Source organism: Trachemys scripta, chromosome 3 (assembly GCF_013100865.1).
Source record: "Trachemys scripta elegans isolate TJP31775 chromosome 3, CAS_Tse_1.0, whole genome shotgun sequence".
Lineage (NCBI taxonomy): Eukaryota > Metazoa > Chordata > Testudines > Emydidae > Trachemys > Trachemys scripta.
Genome location: NC_048300.1, coordinates 24,687,948 through 24,705,916, shown reverse-complemented (window position 1 = coordinate 24,705,916; position 17,969 = coordinate 24,687,948). Strand labels below are relative to the sequence as shown.

The following is a 17,969-nucleotide window of genomic DNA, read 5'->3' as shown; positions in this document are numbered from 1 at the left end:
TTCATGGCGCTGGATATATACTGCGGCCAACCCAGCACCCCCCTCAGTTCCTTCTTGCCGGTTACTCCGACAGAGGGGAAGGAGGGCAGGTTTGGAATGGATATGAGCAACACATCTCGAAGAACAACAGTTACAAAGAAAAGTAACCGTCTTTTCTTCTTCGAGTGCTTGCTCATATCGATTCTAATTAGGTGACTCCCAAGCCTTACCTAGGCGATAGGGTCAAAGTGAAGTACCGTGGATTGTAGGATTGCCCTACCAAATGCTGCATCATCTCTGGCCTGTCTAACGATGGCATAGTGTGAGGCAAACGTATGCACTGAAGACCAAGTAGCAGCTCTGCAGATCTCCTGGATTGGCACCTGGGCCACGAAGGCTGCCGAGCCTGAGCCCTTGTGGAGTGAGCGGTGAGATTGGAGAATTGCTTCCATTTAACCATATAAGTATCCTGAGTGGAAGGTTTCCTGCTGCCCAACAGGACCTGCTGCACCAAACGAGAACAGAGGAGTTCAGAGTGGCTCAGCCATGCAGCATCCATGCCGTGAGGCGGAGACAGCACAGGTTGGGGTGACAGAGGTGGCCGCGATCCTGCATGATCAGGTCCGGAAAGAGAGGCAGTGGAATCAGGGCATCCACTGAGATCTCCAACAGCGTGGTGTACCAATTCTGCCTAAGCCACGCCGGGGCGACCAGGATCAGTCGTGATCTGTCCCTGCACACCTTGATCAGGATCTTGTGTACAAGGGGAAACGGTGGGAAGGTGTAAAACAACCTACTCGTCCACGGGAGTAAGAAGGCATCTGTGAGAGCCCAGGGAGGGACCCTGGAGGAAGCAAAACGCCGGGCACTTCCCGTCGCTGCGCGAGGCAAAACAGGTCAACCTGGGGAAACCCCCACTTTAGGAAGATGGAGTGGACGACATCGGGGTGAAGCAACCGCTCGTGGGATTGGAAGACCCTGCTGAGGTGATCCGCCAACGTGTTCTGGACCCCTGGGAGAAACAACGCCACCAGGTGAATGGAATAGGCTACGCAGAACTCCCATAGTCGAATGGCCTCTTGACAGAGGGGGGAGGAATGAGCCCCCCGCGCTAGTTGATGTAGAGCATGGCCGTGGTGTTATCTGTGAGGACCACCACACAACGATTGTGCAACTGCTCCTGAAAGGCTTGTCATGCAATATGTACCGCCATCAGCTCCCATACGTTGATATGGGGGGAGAGAGAGAGAGATCGGATTGGGCCGATAGACCTTGCATCTGGATGTCCCCAAGGTGGGTGCCCCATTCCAGGGCTGACAGATCTGTGACGAGGGACAAGGAGGGCTGAGGGGTGTGGAAGGGAACTCCTTCACATACCACCCTTGGGTCTAGCCACCATTGGAGGGAGGTGAGGACCCCTTCCGGGACAGTGACCACCAGGTTCAGGCTGTCTGATAGATAGATGTCTGGCATGTTTGGTCACGTATGTGCAGGAAGCCATATGACCCAGGAGACTCAGGCACTTTCTTGCCATCCATGTTGGGAAGCTTTGAAGGCTCTGGATGAGGCCCATCAGAGCGTGGAAACAAGCGTCCAGCAGGAGGGCTCGGGCATTCACAGAATCTAGGACCTCCCCGATAAATTCTATTCTCTGGGTTGGTTCTAGAGTCGACTTCGCCACGTTGATGAGAAGACCTAATCGAGAAACCGTGTCCGTGATCACTTGAATGTGGGACTGCACCTGTTCTTTGGTGCGACCTTGGATGAGCCAGTCGTTGAGATACAGTTATATCTGTATCCGTCTCTGATGAAGGGAGGCTGCCATGACTGCCATACATTTGGTGAACACCCGGGGGGGACCAGGGAAAGGCCGAACGGAAGGACCGTGAACTGGTAGTGTTCGCTGTTGACCACAAAGTGGAGGAAGAGTCTGTACGCCAGATGGATTGCTATGTGGAAATATGCATCCTTCATGTCAAGGGCGGCGTACCAATCTCCAGGATCCAGGGAAGGTATAATATTGCACAAGGAAACCATGCGGTACTTCAACTTTACCATGAATTTGTTGAGTCCGCGCAGGTCCAAGATAGGCCGAAGCCCGCCCTTTGCCTTGGGGATTAGGAAGTAACAGGAGTAAATCCCATGTCCCTTAGCTCCCTTGGAACCTTCTCAATCGACCCAATGGACAGGAGCTGTTTGAACATCCTGAATGAGGAGTTGCTTGTGAGAAGGGTCCCTGAAGAGGGATGGGGAGCAAGGGTGGGGAGAAAGAAAATTGGAGAGAGTATCCCCTTTCCACCATGCAAAGAACCCAACGGTCCATGGTTATAAGGGACCAAGCACGGTGGAAACGGGATAAACGATTCAGGAAGGGAGGGTAGGATCCTGACTGAGGCCCGGTACATCGTCCTCGAGCGTCCCTTCAAAAAGTTTTGCTTAAGGCCTGCTGAAGGCTTGGAACACTGGCCTTGGACGGGTTGGTGGTTGGATGGTTTCCTCCTGGTATTGCGCCCCCGCTTCCTATAGAAGTCCCGCCTCGGCAGAGGAGGATAGGAGCATTGGGGCTGAGGCTTAAATGGCTTCCGCTGGGTAGCCGGTGTGAGCATCCCCAGCGATCGCATTATGGCTCTTGAGTCCTTGAGGCTCTGAAGCCTCGAGTCAGTTTTGTCTGAAAACAGGCCCTCTCTATCAAAGAGGAGATCCTGTAATGTTTGCTGAAGCTCTGATGATAAGCCGGAAGCTTGCAGCCAAGATATACGTCTCATTGCAATGCCTGAAGAGAGGGTCTAAGCGGCAGAGACTGCGGTGTCCAACGAGGCTTGTAATGAGGTCCTCGCCACCGTCTTGCCCTCTTCCACCAGGGCCCCAAACTCCTCTCTGGACTCCGAAGGAACCAGCTCCTTGAACTTTAACATGGAGTTCCAAGAATTATAGTTGTACCGGCTCAGGAGCACCTGCTTGTTTGCGATCCGGAGCTGAAAACCGCCTGAGGAGTAAACTTTGCGTTCAAATAAATCAAGGCATTTGGCCTTGTGACAGTGTACCCCATAAGGCTTTATGGGGAGGGGGTGCTTATAAATGTATGTATGACATAACTGGAATATGTTTTGTGCTGCCTGTGCCATGTAACATATCTCCATAAGGGTTATGATCTACTATATCTATTCATCCTATTTGTACATATATATCATTTTCTACTCGAGGTTAAGAATATGGGCTGTATGCTTGCCTGATTTCTAAGTAAGCTTTGTGAGGCATCTGGTCAGCTGCTTTAGGAAGGAATTCGCCAGGTTAAGTACCTGATCAGGAGACACTTAGGGAACAATGCATCTTGGAATGCTCCAATCCACATGAGAAGTCTTCCTGGAGACATGCAAGATGCCATGTGGACAATGGCGTCGGCCTGCAAAGACTGAGTCATGCAGGGGCATGTGACTTGCCCAGGTGACTCCAAAACTCCATCTTGGAGCTGGGCTTTGCATAGGAGGGAGGTCTCCACCCACAAGAGAGAGTCTACTTAAACCTGTGGGAGACCCCTCCATTTTGTCTTCAGCTGGCTAAAGAAGGAGCCTCTCCACCCCCCCCAGGATACTTGAAGGAGACTGAAACAAAGGACAGTAACTGCAGGGGGTGTGAGTGATTGCTGGACCCAGGCTAAAAGGAGCTTAGCCTGTAAAAGGGAGCACTCTGGAACTGGTGAGGAAATTATCTGTATTCAGTTTGATTAGGCATAGATCTGCGCATTTTATTTTATTTTGCTTGGTGACTTACTTTGTTCTGTCTGTTACTACTTTGAACCACTTAAATCCTACTGTCTGTATTTAATAAAATCACTTTTTATTTAGTAATTTACTCAGAGTATGTATTAATACCTGGGGGAGCAAACAACTGTGCATATCTCTCTATCAGTGTTATAGAGGGCGAACAATTTATGAGTTTGCCCTGCATAAACTTTATGCAGGGTAAAACGGATTTATCTGGGTTTAGACCCCATTGGGAGTTGGGCATCTGAGTGCTAAAGACAAGCACGCTACTGCGAGCTGTTTTCAGGTAAACTTGCAGCTTTGGGACAAGTGATTCAGACCCTGGGTCTGTGTCTGGAGCCAGACGGGAGTGTCTGGCTCAGCAAGACAGGGTGCTGGAGTCCTGAGCTGGCAGGGAAAGCAGAAGCAGGGGTAGTCTTTGCACATCGGGTGGCAGCTCCCAAGGGGGTTTCTGTGATCCAACCCGTCACAGGCCTCTTTTGATTTGGGTGCTGGGGCTTGCTAACCATGACGCTCCTTCTCATTCACCAAGGCCACCACCAGTGAACAAGGCTGTGGATGTGTACACAAAATAGTCATATCCCTTGGAAGGGACGAAGTACTTCCACTCCACCCCTTTAGCAGTCGGAGGAATGGACGCAGGCTGTGGTCCTGGCTGTGGTCTGAATGGTCCAGATGAGATTCCCCCAGACACTTTAGGCAAGAGTCATGGGGGTCACCCATTGGCATGGGCTTGGAACAGGACACACAGGGTTTAAAACCCGGAGCCTTGGGCATGAGCCCAAACTACCGGCGGGGAGGAGGGAAAGATCCCTGCCAACCCTGCTAAATAGAACTATTTACACTATAACTATATAAAAACTCTATAACTATACTAACTATAAACTATTAAACTATTAACACTGTTGAGAGAAAAAACGCTAGGGAGAGTGGAGAGCAGCAAAGCCGAGTTCCACAGTTCCAACGACCGTCACAGGCGGTAAGAAGGAACTGAGGGGGCAGTGGGTTGGCTGCAGTATATATCCAGCGCCATGAAGGCGCCACTCCAGGGGGCTTCACAGCCGACCCACCAAGTGCTGCTAGGGTAAAAGTTCTCCGACGGCCGCACACGTGGCGCACACACACCTAATTGGAATCTATATGAGCAAGCACTTGAACAACTGACATTGCTCTAATCAACACACACACACACACACACACACACACACACACACACAGTACGTTTTACATGCTGATTTCAAGAGGAGAAATGTTAACTAGTTTCTAACCCCCAACTTCTTGGCTAGACATGCTCTCTAAAGTTATAGGAAAAGGATAGTCCAGCAAGATGCAAACACAAGACAAAACAAAAGACTTTTATACTGAAGTATTATAACAGCTAAACTTTTGTTATTGGTACTATCCTTTTTAGTGTGAAATTTTCTAGACTCTGCATTTTGTGTTCAATACATGAGATGTTACATGCCTAAAACTTAGTGTTTTAAACAAAATTTGCTTAAAAACTTACCACTCTGATGAATTCAAACAGTTCAATTACAGCCGAATTCAGCAGATTGTACCTAGTTCCATTATCCAAAAGAGCATTTATAACTGGCTCAAACAGGTTCCCCTTGGTGATATAACGGTTATAAAATTCATCCTTCAGGCCAATTATCCTCCTCATAAAGCGAAGAGCACCTATAAATTTAAAGAAAATTTAGAGATCTTTGATAATCATTGTACAATCCCCATTCTGCTCTTACTGAAATCAACAGAAAACCTAAGACTGACTTCAGTGGGAATGAGACCAGCCCAGAGACCGACAACATCTGTTAAAAGGGTTGCAAAGTTCTTTTCAATACTTGTTTGCTTGCAATTTTTAAAACACCTTTTTGAAAGGTTCAAAATAAGCATCTATTGGTTTGTCTTTTTCCTATCGGGCAAACCTTTCTTCCTTTCACATTTCTTGTTGCGTACAAACCAACAAAACTCTGGTTCCATTATTTTCTTGTTTACATGAAGCAGCAATAAGTGTTAGCCCACCTGATATAGAGATTTTATTGGTTCATTTGTGCACTCTTTCTGCTGTCTAGCTCTGAGAGGCGAGCACAAAACATGTTAGGTCATTTCTTATGGTGCATAAAATAGTAATTTAATTAATTCCCTACCAATAATAGTGGATTTTATGGTTTTATAATGATATCTCAGTTTCGGTGTGACTAGATACCTAATCACAGTTTATTCTTACTTCCCAATTCCAAAATGATCCATCCCACGGGGTGGAGGGGGAAGAGAATTACCAACCTCTCCTTCCACCACACAGTACTTGGGAATATTGGCAGGGAATATTAGTTGTTTTCACCTTCCTTTGGAGCACTAAGCAGGTGGGTTTCCTGCTTTTGCTGGTGGACTAGACATAAATTCCTGAAGCCTTCTACCTTTGTGTTTCTGTTAATTTGACAGTTGTGTCACATTTTGAACCTAAATTACACGACAAGGTAACTTCAATAAAGAATAGCAACTTTGGTGGCTCACTGGATTTTTTAAAATGTGGATATTTACACACTTACAAATTAATCCAAGGCGTTGCATGTAAATTCAACAGATTTTGACCATGAAGTATTTCAGTGCTAAATGTATACACACAATCTTTAAAACAAAGTAAATGACAATTTACTACTTACACAAGGCCAAAAATGTGTGTTTTGAATTCATCAAGACCAATACTCTTCTTAGCAAATCTTTGTTCATAATATAATTCTTGATGTGATATGTGTGGTGTTCCACACAAAAGGTGAGCAGCTCCAAAATCAAGGCAAGCAGCTGTGCTGTTTGATAATTATCTACAAGAAAAATTAAATGAACTAAATCAGGCACACAAAAACAAACCAAACTTTTCTACTCATCCACAGCTTATGACAAAGTAGTTTCAGCCTATTAACAGTTGAAAGTGAATAGAGATTTATCAACTTGTTAATTTGACTTCTTAAGGAGCTTCCTAAACCAGCCTAGATACCTAGGTTATGCTTCTTCTCGGTCAGTAGGTGAAGACTGAAAACCTACTTGAGATCTTTGTCAGAGAACAGACTCCATGAAAAGACAGTTACCTTTCCGAAACTGGTGTACTTCAAGATGTGTTGCTCAGGTCTATTCCACAATAGGTGTGCATGCTCGCCATGTGCACCAGTGCCGGAAGTTTTTCCCTTAGCAGTACCTGTAGGGGAGCACCCCTAGCAACCCCTGGAGTGGCGCCTCCATGGCGCGGTATAAGGTGCGCTGCATGCTCCCCCTCAACCTCAGTGCCTTCTTGCCAAACAACTCCAACAGAGGGGAAGGAGGGCGGGATGTGGAATAGAGATGAGCAACACATCTCGAAGAACACCAGTTACGGAAAGGTAACTGTCTTTTCTTCGATTGATTGTTCATGTGTATTCCATAATAGGGGATTCCAAGCTATATCTGTTGGAGGTGGGAAGGAGGTCAAACTCTCAGGATGGAGTATGGCCCTGCCAAACCTGGCGTCCTCCCTGGTATGGGAGACAATCGCATAATGCGAGGTGAACATGTGAACTGAAGACCATGTGGCAGCCCTACAAAGGTCCTGAATAGAGACATGGGCCAAAAAGGCAGCCGACGAGGCCTGCGCCCTAGTCGAGTGTGCCTTCACAATTGACGGCAGAGGGATTCCCGCCAGGTTAAAGGAGGTATGGCTTCACAAGGTGATCCAGTTGGAGCGCCACTGAGTGGAGATTGGCCAACCTTTCATGAACCGCTTAGTCCACTCCAGGTAAAAAGCCAGAGCCCGTCTCACATCCAGTGTGTGGCGGCAGTGCTCCTCACTGGACGCATAGGGCTTGGGGCAGAGGACCGACAGAAAAATATCCTGACCCATGTGATAGGCGGAGACCACCGTTGGGAAGAACAAAGGGTGTGGACGGATCTGGATCTTGTCTTTATGAAATACCATATACGGGGGCTGGGAGGTCAAATTGGAGAAGGGGAGCTTTACTGAGGGTGGATCTGGATGAGGACTGCCAGGGTGTCTTCTCAAAACCGCCTTTTCCCCGCCTACTTGCCCTTGGAGGACCCAGGCAGGCCGAGACCGCCTCTGTGGGTGCCTCTTATAGTCCCGCGACTTTTTATAAGTGGTCTCTTATTTTGAATGGGTGGCCTGGGTGGGACTCTGCTGCACTTGAACTTGGGTTTAGCCGGACCTGGAACACAGACCCAGAGTCTGGAGCGTCGTGCGGGAGTCTACCAGGCCATGCAGCTTTGTATCCGTTTGTTCAGCAAACAGAGCTTTGCCGTCAAACGGGAGGTCCTGCAGGGAGGTCTGCGCCAGGCTGGACAGCCCAGAAAGCAGGAGCAATGACGCCCTTCTCATGGACACCGCGGAGGCCATGGACTGTGTGGCCATGTCCCCTGCATCCAAAGCTGCCTGCAGGGTTGCCCTGGCAGCCACTGTGCCGTCCTCCACCAGCGCTTTGAACTCCTTCCTGTCACTCTCTTGGAGCAAGTCCTTGAACTTGGGCAGGGAGCCCCACAGATTGAACTCATACCGTCCCAGGAGAGCCTGGTGGTTTGCCACCCGTAACTGGAAGCTCAAGGACGAATAAATTTTTCTTCCAAATGAGTCCAGCCTCCGCGAATCTTTATTTTTTGGGATAGGGGTTGGTTGGCCCTGCAGTTCCCTGTGGTTGACCGACTCGACCACCAGGGAGTTAGGAGCAGGGTGGGTGTACAAGTATTCATGCCCCTTGGCAGGCACAAAATACTTGCATTCCGCTCTCTTAGAGATGGGGGCCAATGAGGCCGGGGTTTGCCACAGGGCATTTGAAGTTTTCGCCACCCCTTCATGGACAGGCAAGGCCACCCTGCCAGGTGCCGAGGAGGACAATACATTAAACAGGGAGGCTCCTCCATCTCCTTTGCCTGGAGGTGGAGACTTTAGGGCACACCAAGAACTCTTAAAAAAGGGTGGCATCAAGTCCTCCTGTGGGACAGAGGGACCGTAATCACCTTATCAGGGGAGGGTGAGGAGGCCGGTGCGGTACTGTGTGTCCCCACCAGCACCGGAGGGTCCACCATTGGTTGGTCTCCGGGCACAGTGCCGGGGATGTACATCCCACCGACTCCTTCCTTGGAGGTCTGGAGAGGGAGGCCGATGGTCCTTCTTTGGCTCCAGCCACCGAACAAGCCCCCGCTGGGGGCTGCGTCGGTGGTACCATTGGGCCAGCCACTGGGCCCGGTGCCACTGCACCTGCTGTGGCACTGGTGGAGCCAGCTATTTGGCTTGGCTGGCCTAGCCCATCGATGGACGACTATTATTTTTCGAGTGATTGCTCATGTGTATTCCACAATAGGTGTGCGTGCTCGCTATTTGTACCAGTGCCGGAAGTTTATCCCCTAGCAATATCCGTAGGGGAGTGCCCCTAGCGACTCCTGGAGTATAAGGGGCACTGCGTGCTTCTTCCCACCCTCAGTTCCTTCTTGCCACCAGTGAAGGTGCTTCGGAACTGCTCTGCTCCAGCTTTGTTGTAGTTCGTCCCCAGAACTGCTTGTTCGTTCAGTGTGTGGTACTTGTAGTTAGTTGAATTAGTTAGTTTAGTTTAGAGCGGCTGGACCAGGGCATGCCCCATGCCCCAGGTTTTAAGTTGCGCAACACTTGTAGGCGACCTATGCCAGTGAGTGATCCGCACATAGACTGTTTACACTGTTTGGGGGAAACCCATCTCAGCAATAAAGGGGAAAAAAAAAAAAAAAAAAGTATTAACTAGCTACAAGCCAAAAACTAGCCAACAAGCAACTCACAAGTCAATTAAGCCAAAACCAAGCCCAATTTCTGCATTTTTGTCCACGGGTTTGGCATGTCTGTGTTCGTTCTCTCTCTCTCTCAGATTCTTCCATCCTAAGTGCAGGACTCTGTACATTATATTTATTTATTTTTATTATATATATATATACACACACACACACACACTTTTTTCCTGGAACCTAACCCCTCTCCCCTCCCCACCCATTTACATTAATTCTTGTGGGGAAGCTGGATTCACTTAACATTGTTTCGCGTAAAGTAGCATTTTTCAGGAACATAACTACAACATTAAGCAAGGAGTTACTGTACAATTCTGTAAGACAGCCTGAAACAAAGTCAAATGAAAATGAAGGTTCTTTGTGTCTGTTGGCTGGGAGGAAGTAGAACTGTAATCTAAACTAATAAAGGAGACTTAAAAAACAAACAAAAAACAGATTCAAGTTTGGAAATATTTTATTTTAGAGCCTTTTCCTAATATATACTGAACAAACCCCATGCTGACAAAATAAATTTCAAAATATAAAAATAGACTACCACTTACCAGGACAAATAGTGTTACTCTTGTTGGACCCAACTACTGCATCTGATATAAAAATAAGTGTCAATACAGATTTTCAAAACACTGTAAAGTGCCTATTTAATAATGTAGATAAATCATCAATTCCATTACTAGCTTCAATCAGTTGATGGCACAATTTCTTGTGTTAATAAGTTATACAAAAGCATTATAACAATAAAAACTTATATGCCAGGCAAGATTTCGGTTATTTTTTTCTAATTACAAAACCCCAAAAAAAAAAAAAAAAAAAACCACACAAAACAAAAACAACCCCACACTTAATGGAGTGCTTGTTATACTTAATTGAACATTTAGGAGTAGTGTTAATCTTTAATCTAAATTAATTATTTCTACAATAAAAAACCTTATACTTTAGATTATAATCAGCGGGTAGTCTGGACGTACCCTAAGCTTTCTTTTTTTAAAAAAAAAACAATTGTGACTGTCAAGATCACTTTCCAATCATGTCTAAATGGTTGACTTACGCAGTGCTGTTTTCCTCAGTCTCCAGATAGACTGAAATTGTGACAGAGGCCTTGTCTACACTGCCACTTTCCAGCGCTGCAACTTTCTCGCTCAGGGGGTGTGAAAAAACTCCCCACCCCCTCCGAGCGCTGCAAGTTTCAGCGTTGTAAAGCGCCAGGATAGCCAGTACACCAGCACTAGGAGCCGTGCTCCCACGACTGGTAGCTACTCCCCATTTCATAAGAATATTTATAAAGTACACAGAAATAAAGAATTTCCTTTTTAATATTTGCCAACTATCCAGCTAACACATTCTTCATTAGATAGACCACAGTCATTGTAAGTGAGATAATGGACAGTCTCAAAACATATTTGAAAAGTAGCTCTTATTTAGTTTCCCCATCTTTTAAAATGGGGATCGTAAGAATTACATACCTCACAGAGGTGTTATGAGGATACATTTCTCTTTGTGAAGTACTTCGGAGACAAAAAGTGCTGAGTAGTATTATTATTTCAGCAACATTTCATGTTGCCTGGAGAACTCAAATACTTTTTTTTTTTTTTTTTTAAACCGACAAAGGAGAAAAAAGTGTTCAAATTGTGTTACTTACAAAGAGAAGATTACTCACCTTGCGCAGTAACTGAGGTTCGAGATGGTTGTCCCTGTGGGTGCTCCACTTTAGGTGTCTTGGTGCCCTGCGCTTCAAGTTGGGAGACTTGTGGTAGCATTGCCCCAGCTGGCCGCTCCGAGCGGCTATCCCCGAGCACAGCCAACCGCCACCCAGTTCCTTCTCTACCCCAGAGGATCGAGCTGAAACTCTGAAGCAGAATGGGGAGGAGGGTAGCTAGTGGAGCACCCACAGGGACAACCATCTTGAAGAACCTCAGTTACTGCACAAGGTGAGTAACCTCTTCTTCAAGGAGTGTCCCTGTGGGTGCTCCACTTTAGGTGACTGAAGAGCAGTGCCTCTTGGTGGAGAAGAGGGGCTTCAAAGTTGATGTATGTATGGTGGAGAGTACCAAAAGACTAAAGCGAGTGTCTACAGTGGACTACTGTTCCAGGGCATAATGTTTGGTGAAAGTATGGGGCGATGCCCAGGTAGCTGCTTTACAAATACCCGTGATGGGTACATGTTTGAGAAAGGCTATGGATGTGGACATAGCCCTAGTAGAGTGTGTGCAAAGTCCAGAAGGAGCTTGCAAATTGTAATTTTGGTAACACTGATACAATTAGAGATCCATTTAGAAAGTTTGTTTGGAAATGGTTTGGCCTTTTGATCGTTCTTTTGTGGATACAAATATCCTGGACAATCTTCTGAATGTTTGTGTTCTCTTTCTATAGAACACTAGTGCTCTGCGGACATCTAGTGTGTGAACGGACGCCTCCCTGCAGTTGGCGTGTGGCTTGGGAAAGAATACATGTAAGTGAATGGGTTCGTTGAAATGGAAGAGGGAGGCAACCTTGGGTATGAATTTGGGATGTGAGCATAGGATTACTTTGTCCTTCAGGAATGTGGTATAAGGTGGGTGTGCCATTAGGGCACCCAACTCTCCCATCCTTCGTGCTGATGTGATAGCTACTAAAAAGGCAACCTTCGTGGAGAAGTGTAGGAACGAGCAGGTCACTACTGGTTCAAAGGGTTTGCCCAGGAGGGCACCGAGAACAAGGCTGGGGTCCCTTATTGTGGGGTAAGTGTTCTCTATACCCTCGAGAAAGCACTTAGTCAGTGGATGAGTGTCTGGGCCATGCTGGTGCAATCAAGATGACTCTGGATTGGTCTTCTCTGATCTTGTGTAGGATACGACTCAACAGGAGGATCCGGGGGGAAAAAGGGGGTGCGGAAGGCATACAGGAGCAGGGGCCCCCATTTGATGAGGAAGGCGTCTCAGAGAGTTGTGTCCCAGTCCCACTCAGGAGCAGTATTGTGGACATTTGGCATTGTGGGTCGTGGCAAAAAGGTCTATTGAGGGGAATCCCCATTGTTGGAATATAGTTTGCAGAATTTGTGGGTCTAGTTCCCACTCGTGCATCCATGAGAAGTTCCTACTGAGGTCGTCTGCTGTGGCATTCTGGTTTCCAAGTAGATATACACATCACGGCATCCTATGTTGTTGGAGATACACCATTGCCAGAGGCGGGCTGCTTCTATGCAGCGCAGGTAAGATCGGGCCCCTCCTTTGGCGATTTATATAAAACAGTCACCAAATCGTCCACAAGAATCTGGATAGTTTTGTTGTGGATCACGGGGAGAAAGTGATGGCAGGCATTTAGAACTGCTCGGAGTTCCAATAGATTTATGTGGAGATTTGACTCCTCTAAGGACCATCGGCCCTGGAAGATGTTGTCGGCCAAGTGTGCCCCCCATCCTACCAGAGAGGCATCCATGGTTATAATGACTGATGGGGTTTCCCTTTGGAAGGGAACGCCTGAGCAGACGTTTGTGTTTTGTCCACCATGTGAGTGAGTCTTTTACTCTGCTGGGCATTGTTGATAGAGTGTCTGCGAGGAATGTATACAGCGAGTAGCCAGGTTTGTAGACATCTCATATGCAGCCTGGCATGTTTCACGACAAACGTGGTATCCGACATGTGTCCGAGAAGTTGTAGGCATGTTCTGGCAAACGTTTGTGAGCTGTGTCTTACTGTTGTGATTAGGTTTGTTAAGGCAAAAACCGTTGTTGGGGTAGCCATGCTGATGCTGTGACACGAGGTGTGCCCCTATAAAGTGCAGTTGTTCGGTTGTGGTCCAGTTGGGCTGGATTTCTGTAGATTGGTTTGTAAATAGGGTTAGAGTGGTGTGAGTGGCGTGAACTGCCTCGTTGTATGTCAGTGTTTTTAGCAGGCAGTCTAAATAGGGGAATATGGTCAAACCCTGCTTGCGAAGATGTGCTGCTGCAATGGCCAGTACTTTGGAAAAAGCCCTTGGAGCCGTAGAGAGGCCAAAGGGAAGTACCTTGTATTGGTAGTGTAGGTTGCCCAGAGTGAATCGTAGGAATCTCCTGTGCGCCAGGTGGATAGTGAGGTGAAAGTAAGTGCCTGTAGGGCGATGGCCGAGAGCCAATCTCCTTTCTCCAATGCCGGAATTATGGTTGCTAGGGTTACCATCTTGAAGCGCTGTGTTCTCACAAACTTCTTCAGTTTGCGTAAGTCCAGAATGGGCCTTCATCCACCTGTTTTCTTCGGAGTGAGAAAGTAATGTGAGTAGGACCCCCGACCCCTGTGCTGAACCGGTACTGGTTCCGTAGCACCTAATCGCAGGAGATGGTGTATTTCCTGCTCAGGAGATGGGTCCCTGAAGAGGGACGGGGGTGGATAGGTGGAATGGAAAAAAAGGGGATGGAATAACCCTTCTGTATAATTTCCAGAACCCACATGTCTCTGGTAATGTTTCTCCAGACTGGGTAAAAGGGTGTAATGCGGTCCTCAAATGGGCTGGAAATTAGAGGTGACACTTTAATTGGAGAACATGGGGCTCTCATGTCCTCGACCAACACTCCAAAACGTTTGCCTAGAAGTGGATGGCTGAGACGTAAACGACTGCTCCTGCATCTCACCTGGCACTGCTTGCTGCGTTGATCATAATGTCGTTGAGGCTGAGTGTTTGGGGCAGGACAGAATTGTTGATTGTAGAATCTGCCCGGTTTCTTTTTGTTTGCAGGGATATAGATTCTAGAGTTTTTAGTGTCACATGGGAGTCCTTCAAGGTGTGTGAGGAGAGGTCCGTGCTCTCTGCAAACAATTTTTGCCCTTCAAAAGGCAAGTCCTCTACTGTCACCTGAACTTCCCTGGGGACGCCCAAGAAATGGAGCCATGAAGTCCTCTGCAAGACAACGGACATGGCGATGGAGCAGGCCGCCGTGTCAGCAGAATCCAGAGAAGCCTTTCAGGGCAGTTCTGGTGATGAGAAAACCTTCTGCAATAATCGGCTTTATACTGTTTTTTTTAGCTGGGATCTGCTCAATAAAAGATGACACCTGAGAAAAAATTGTGTGCGCGCGCGCGCCCACATGTCCAGTAACGTAGAATAGTTTGCTATGCGGAATTGGAGGGTCGCCTGCCAAAGAGGCCTAGGCCTTTCCAATCTTTATCGTAGGGGGTGGTTTTGGTTTGATGTTGCCTCCCCCTTTGATTAACTGCCTCTACCACCGATCAGTTTGGAGTAGGGTGGGTAAGCAAAAACTCAGCTCCTTTACACGGCACGTAGTACTTCTTGTCAGATTGCTTACAACGGGGCGGGCAAACTTTTTGGCCCGAGGGCCACATCTGGATATTGTGGGCCATGAATGCTCACGTAATTGAGGTTGGGGTGAGGGCTCTGGCTGGGGGTATGGGCTCTGGGATAGGGCCAGAAATGAGAAGTTCTGGGTGCAGAAGGGGACTCCAGGTTGGGGAAGGGGATTGGGATGCAGGGGCGGCTCTAGCTGGGGGTGCAGGCTCTGGAGTGGGGAAGGAGTTTGGGGTGCAGGAGGGTGCTCTTGGCTGGGATCAAGGGGTTCGGAGGGCTATCAGGGCTGGGGCCTGGGAGTGGCTCTGGGGTGCAGGATCTAGGTGGCGCTGACCTCAAGCAGCTCCCAGAAGCAGCAGCAGCAGCAGCATGTCCCGCCTCTGGCTCCTACCTAGAGGCGTGGCCAGGCGGCTCTGCGCACTGCCCCGTCCTTGCAGTTCCCATTGGCCCCAGTTTCCAGCCAATGGGAGTTGTGGGGATGGTGCTTGGGACGGGGCAGCATACAGAGCCCCCTGGCTGACCCTACACATAGGAGCCGGAGGGGGGACATGCCCCTACTTCAGGGAGCCATGTGGAGCTGTGGCATGTGTGCACGGAGCAAGCCCCTGACCCCGCTCCCCAGCAGGAGCTCAAGGGCCGGATTAAAATCAGCTGGGGGACCATATGTGGCCCGCGAGCTGTAGTTCGCCCACCCTTGGCTGACAAGAAAGTGGGGCCGTGGCTGGAGTCTGCCATAAAGCTTTTGCTGAGTCCATGATGGCAGCATTAATGGGTAGTGCTATTTTGGCTGAAAGAAAAGCTTGCAATATATCTTTCAGCTTATGTTAGTCTCTGGCAACTCAAACAGGAGATGTATAATGAATCAGCTACTCCTTTAAACAAATCCTGAAAGGATTTGAAGTCATCTCCTGACGGGGGGGGGGTTATTGTTTCATCCAGAGACGAAGTCGGGATGTGGGTAGGTAGGAGGATGTCAACCTCTATCCTTTCTGCAGATTCTTCAGCTTCCTCCTCCAGTTCTAGGGAAGCTGGATCAGACAGCAGAGGCGACCGCTCTGTCCTGGACCTAGGTGGACTAGATGGCTGGGTGGTTTGGGCTCTGTATAATGCTCAGGGGTCCCAGTATGCCCACTGAGGTGGGAAGGCCATGGGAGGGGGCACCCAAGTGGGGGTTGCCAACCCACGCCTTGTGACCGAGCAGGTCCAGGTTTAGGAGAGGGGTGGCAAGGTGTGCCCACTCCTGTCTCCACTTCATCACTGGAGAGAGGAGGGGACGAGCCAGTGGGTGTAGTGATAAAGCTTGGCCCTGACCTGGCCAGGGCGTCATCGGTGCCAAAGAGCGAAGTTCCCAAGGTGGAAGCAATGAGTAGGTCTGTATGGCTGACAAACTGTTGTGGTATCGGGAGACTCAGTGGCAGCAGTGCAGGCTAGCTGAGGCTGGGAACCAGACTTGTCATACTGTATTGGTGCAGCAGGTGGCGCCATAGTGCTGCTTTGTGTCTGTGTGTTTGTTTCTGTTCCCTGGATTCCAAGCTAGGAGAAAGAGAGAGACCGCATAGGGTCTTTTGCTCCTCGAGACGTATCGGTACTGGATAGTCCCAGTGCCTCGCAGTCGGGCACTCTGGGTGCTGTCTGTACCGGGGCAGTTTTTGCGGTCGGGAATCGCTTTTTGTGACTTTGATAGGACCAGGGTCCTTAATTGTAATTTTTTGCATATCTGAGGCAGCTGCAGGTGAGGTTTGGCAAGGTGGTGCCTGGACTCGGGGTCGGAGGCAGGTCAGAGGGATCTCTCCATCATCATTACAAGTTTTAATTGGAGGTCCCTGGCCTTTCTTGTCCGCACTGTGAGTTTCTTGCTGTGGGGACACTTTTGACGGGGGGGAACACACATTACCCAACGGACACACTGCGAGTGGCTGTCTGTCACTGGTATTGAGAGTCCCCAGGTCAGACAGCGCTTGAAACCTGGAGAGCCAACCAAGCATGTCTGAGAGGCTAGCTGAATGAAGAATGGGAATAGTCCAGGTCTAATGCCTCTTCAATGGCTGCCCGCCATTTTGTTTTTAAATGTGAAAATGAAAGAAAAATGGAGAGAAACAATTAGGAAAACTAACTTACAAAAGGGCAGAGATTAAAGGAATACGAGAGTAGATAAGGGCACTGCTGTCGTTCCGATTGAAACCAAGGGTGGTAGAGAAGGAACTGGGTGGCGGTTGGCTGCACTCGTGGGGGAGCGGAGCAAGACAGCTGCCATGCATGTACGGCCAACCGGGGCACTGCTACCACAAGTCTCTGATTAGAAGCTCAAGGTGCCAAGACATCTGAAGTGGAACACCCACAGGGATACTCCTTGAGGAAGAACTATGACTTTCAGCATTTCTGTATCACTGGAAATTTCAAAGTAACACTAATATCTGGAGTTAATACCCTGCAGATACCAAAGAAAACATGATCCCAGGGTTTGGCTAAATGACAAAGCAATTTGTAAACCCTCTGAGACACTTATGCAGTTGAACACATTTGCTGCTACACATCAACATTTTTAAAAGTTACTAAGAAAAACTGTCTGCTGCTACCAACAGAAGTTATGATTGCAGTTTTACATCAGTAGCCAACAAATGTACCAAATACTGAAACTTTTAGAAGTGCGTATATTAGGAGTTACCATGGAGATGCAGTTTGAGCAGGAATTATATAGCAATACTTTAGCCTTTATTAAAGATTGACAAGAATAAAGTTAATAAATTATTAATATTTCAGACTTGGCATGTACTACATTTCCATAGTTCTGCTTATTTTTCTATGACCTAGTATGCACAGGCCAGGCTCCCAAGGCTGCGGAGCACAAAGGACATATTACCACCACTCATAGCAGTTACTCAAACACTTTGAGGAATCTCTGGACTAGTAATATTTTTGTATATCAACTTATGCTTATTCTTATCTGAGAGGCAACAATAGCCTCGAGCAAGCACATTTTGCTCTGACACTATAAATCAGTGACATCGTTTGTCTAGATGACCAGTTGGTAAGCATGGCAAGATAAAAAGTCAATCCAACATTTAATCCTACCTTTTTCACATTTGTCTTCTGAAGTATTAGCCAAGAGTGGTGCAGTGAGAACATGCATACAATGGTTGTAGAAGAAATTGAGAAATTCACTTTTCTCTGTTTTCTGAAACA

General features: G+C 47.9%; 1 protein-coding gene across 5 annotated transcripts in view; it reads right to left on the bottom strand.

The window, feature by feature from the left end:
* PPP4R3B (protein phosphatase 4 regulatory subunit 3B) overlaps positions 1–17,969 on the bottom strand; it is a 123,974-nt gene that overhangs the window by 75,526 nt on the left and 30,479 nt on the right. For all 5 annotated transcript variants that reach the window (XM_034764304.1, XM_034764300.1, XM_034764303.1 and 2 more), the window contains exons 9-12: positions 17,859–17,961; positions 10,079–10,120; positions 6,407–6,565; positions 5,251–5,420 (exon numbers count right to left, since the gene is read on the bottom strand). In XM_034764304.1, the coding sequence (XP_034620195.1) occupies positions 5,251–5,420; positions 6,407–6,565; positions 10,079–10,120; positions 17,859–17,961 (474 nt within the window). The remainder of the gene's footprint in view (positions 1–5,250; positions 5,421–6,406; positions 6,566–10,078; positions 10,121–17,858; positions 17,962–17,969) is intronic.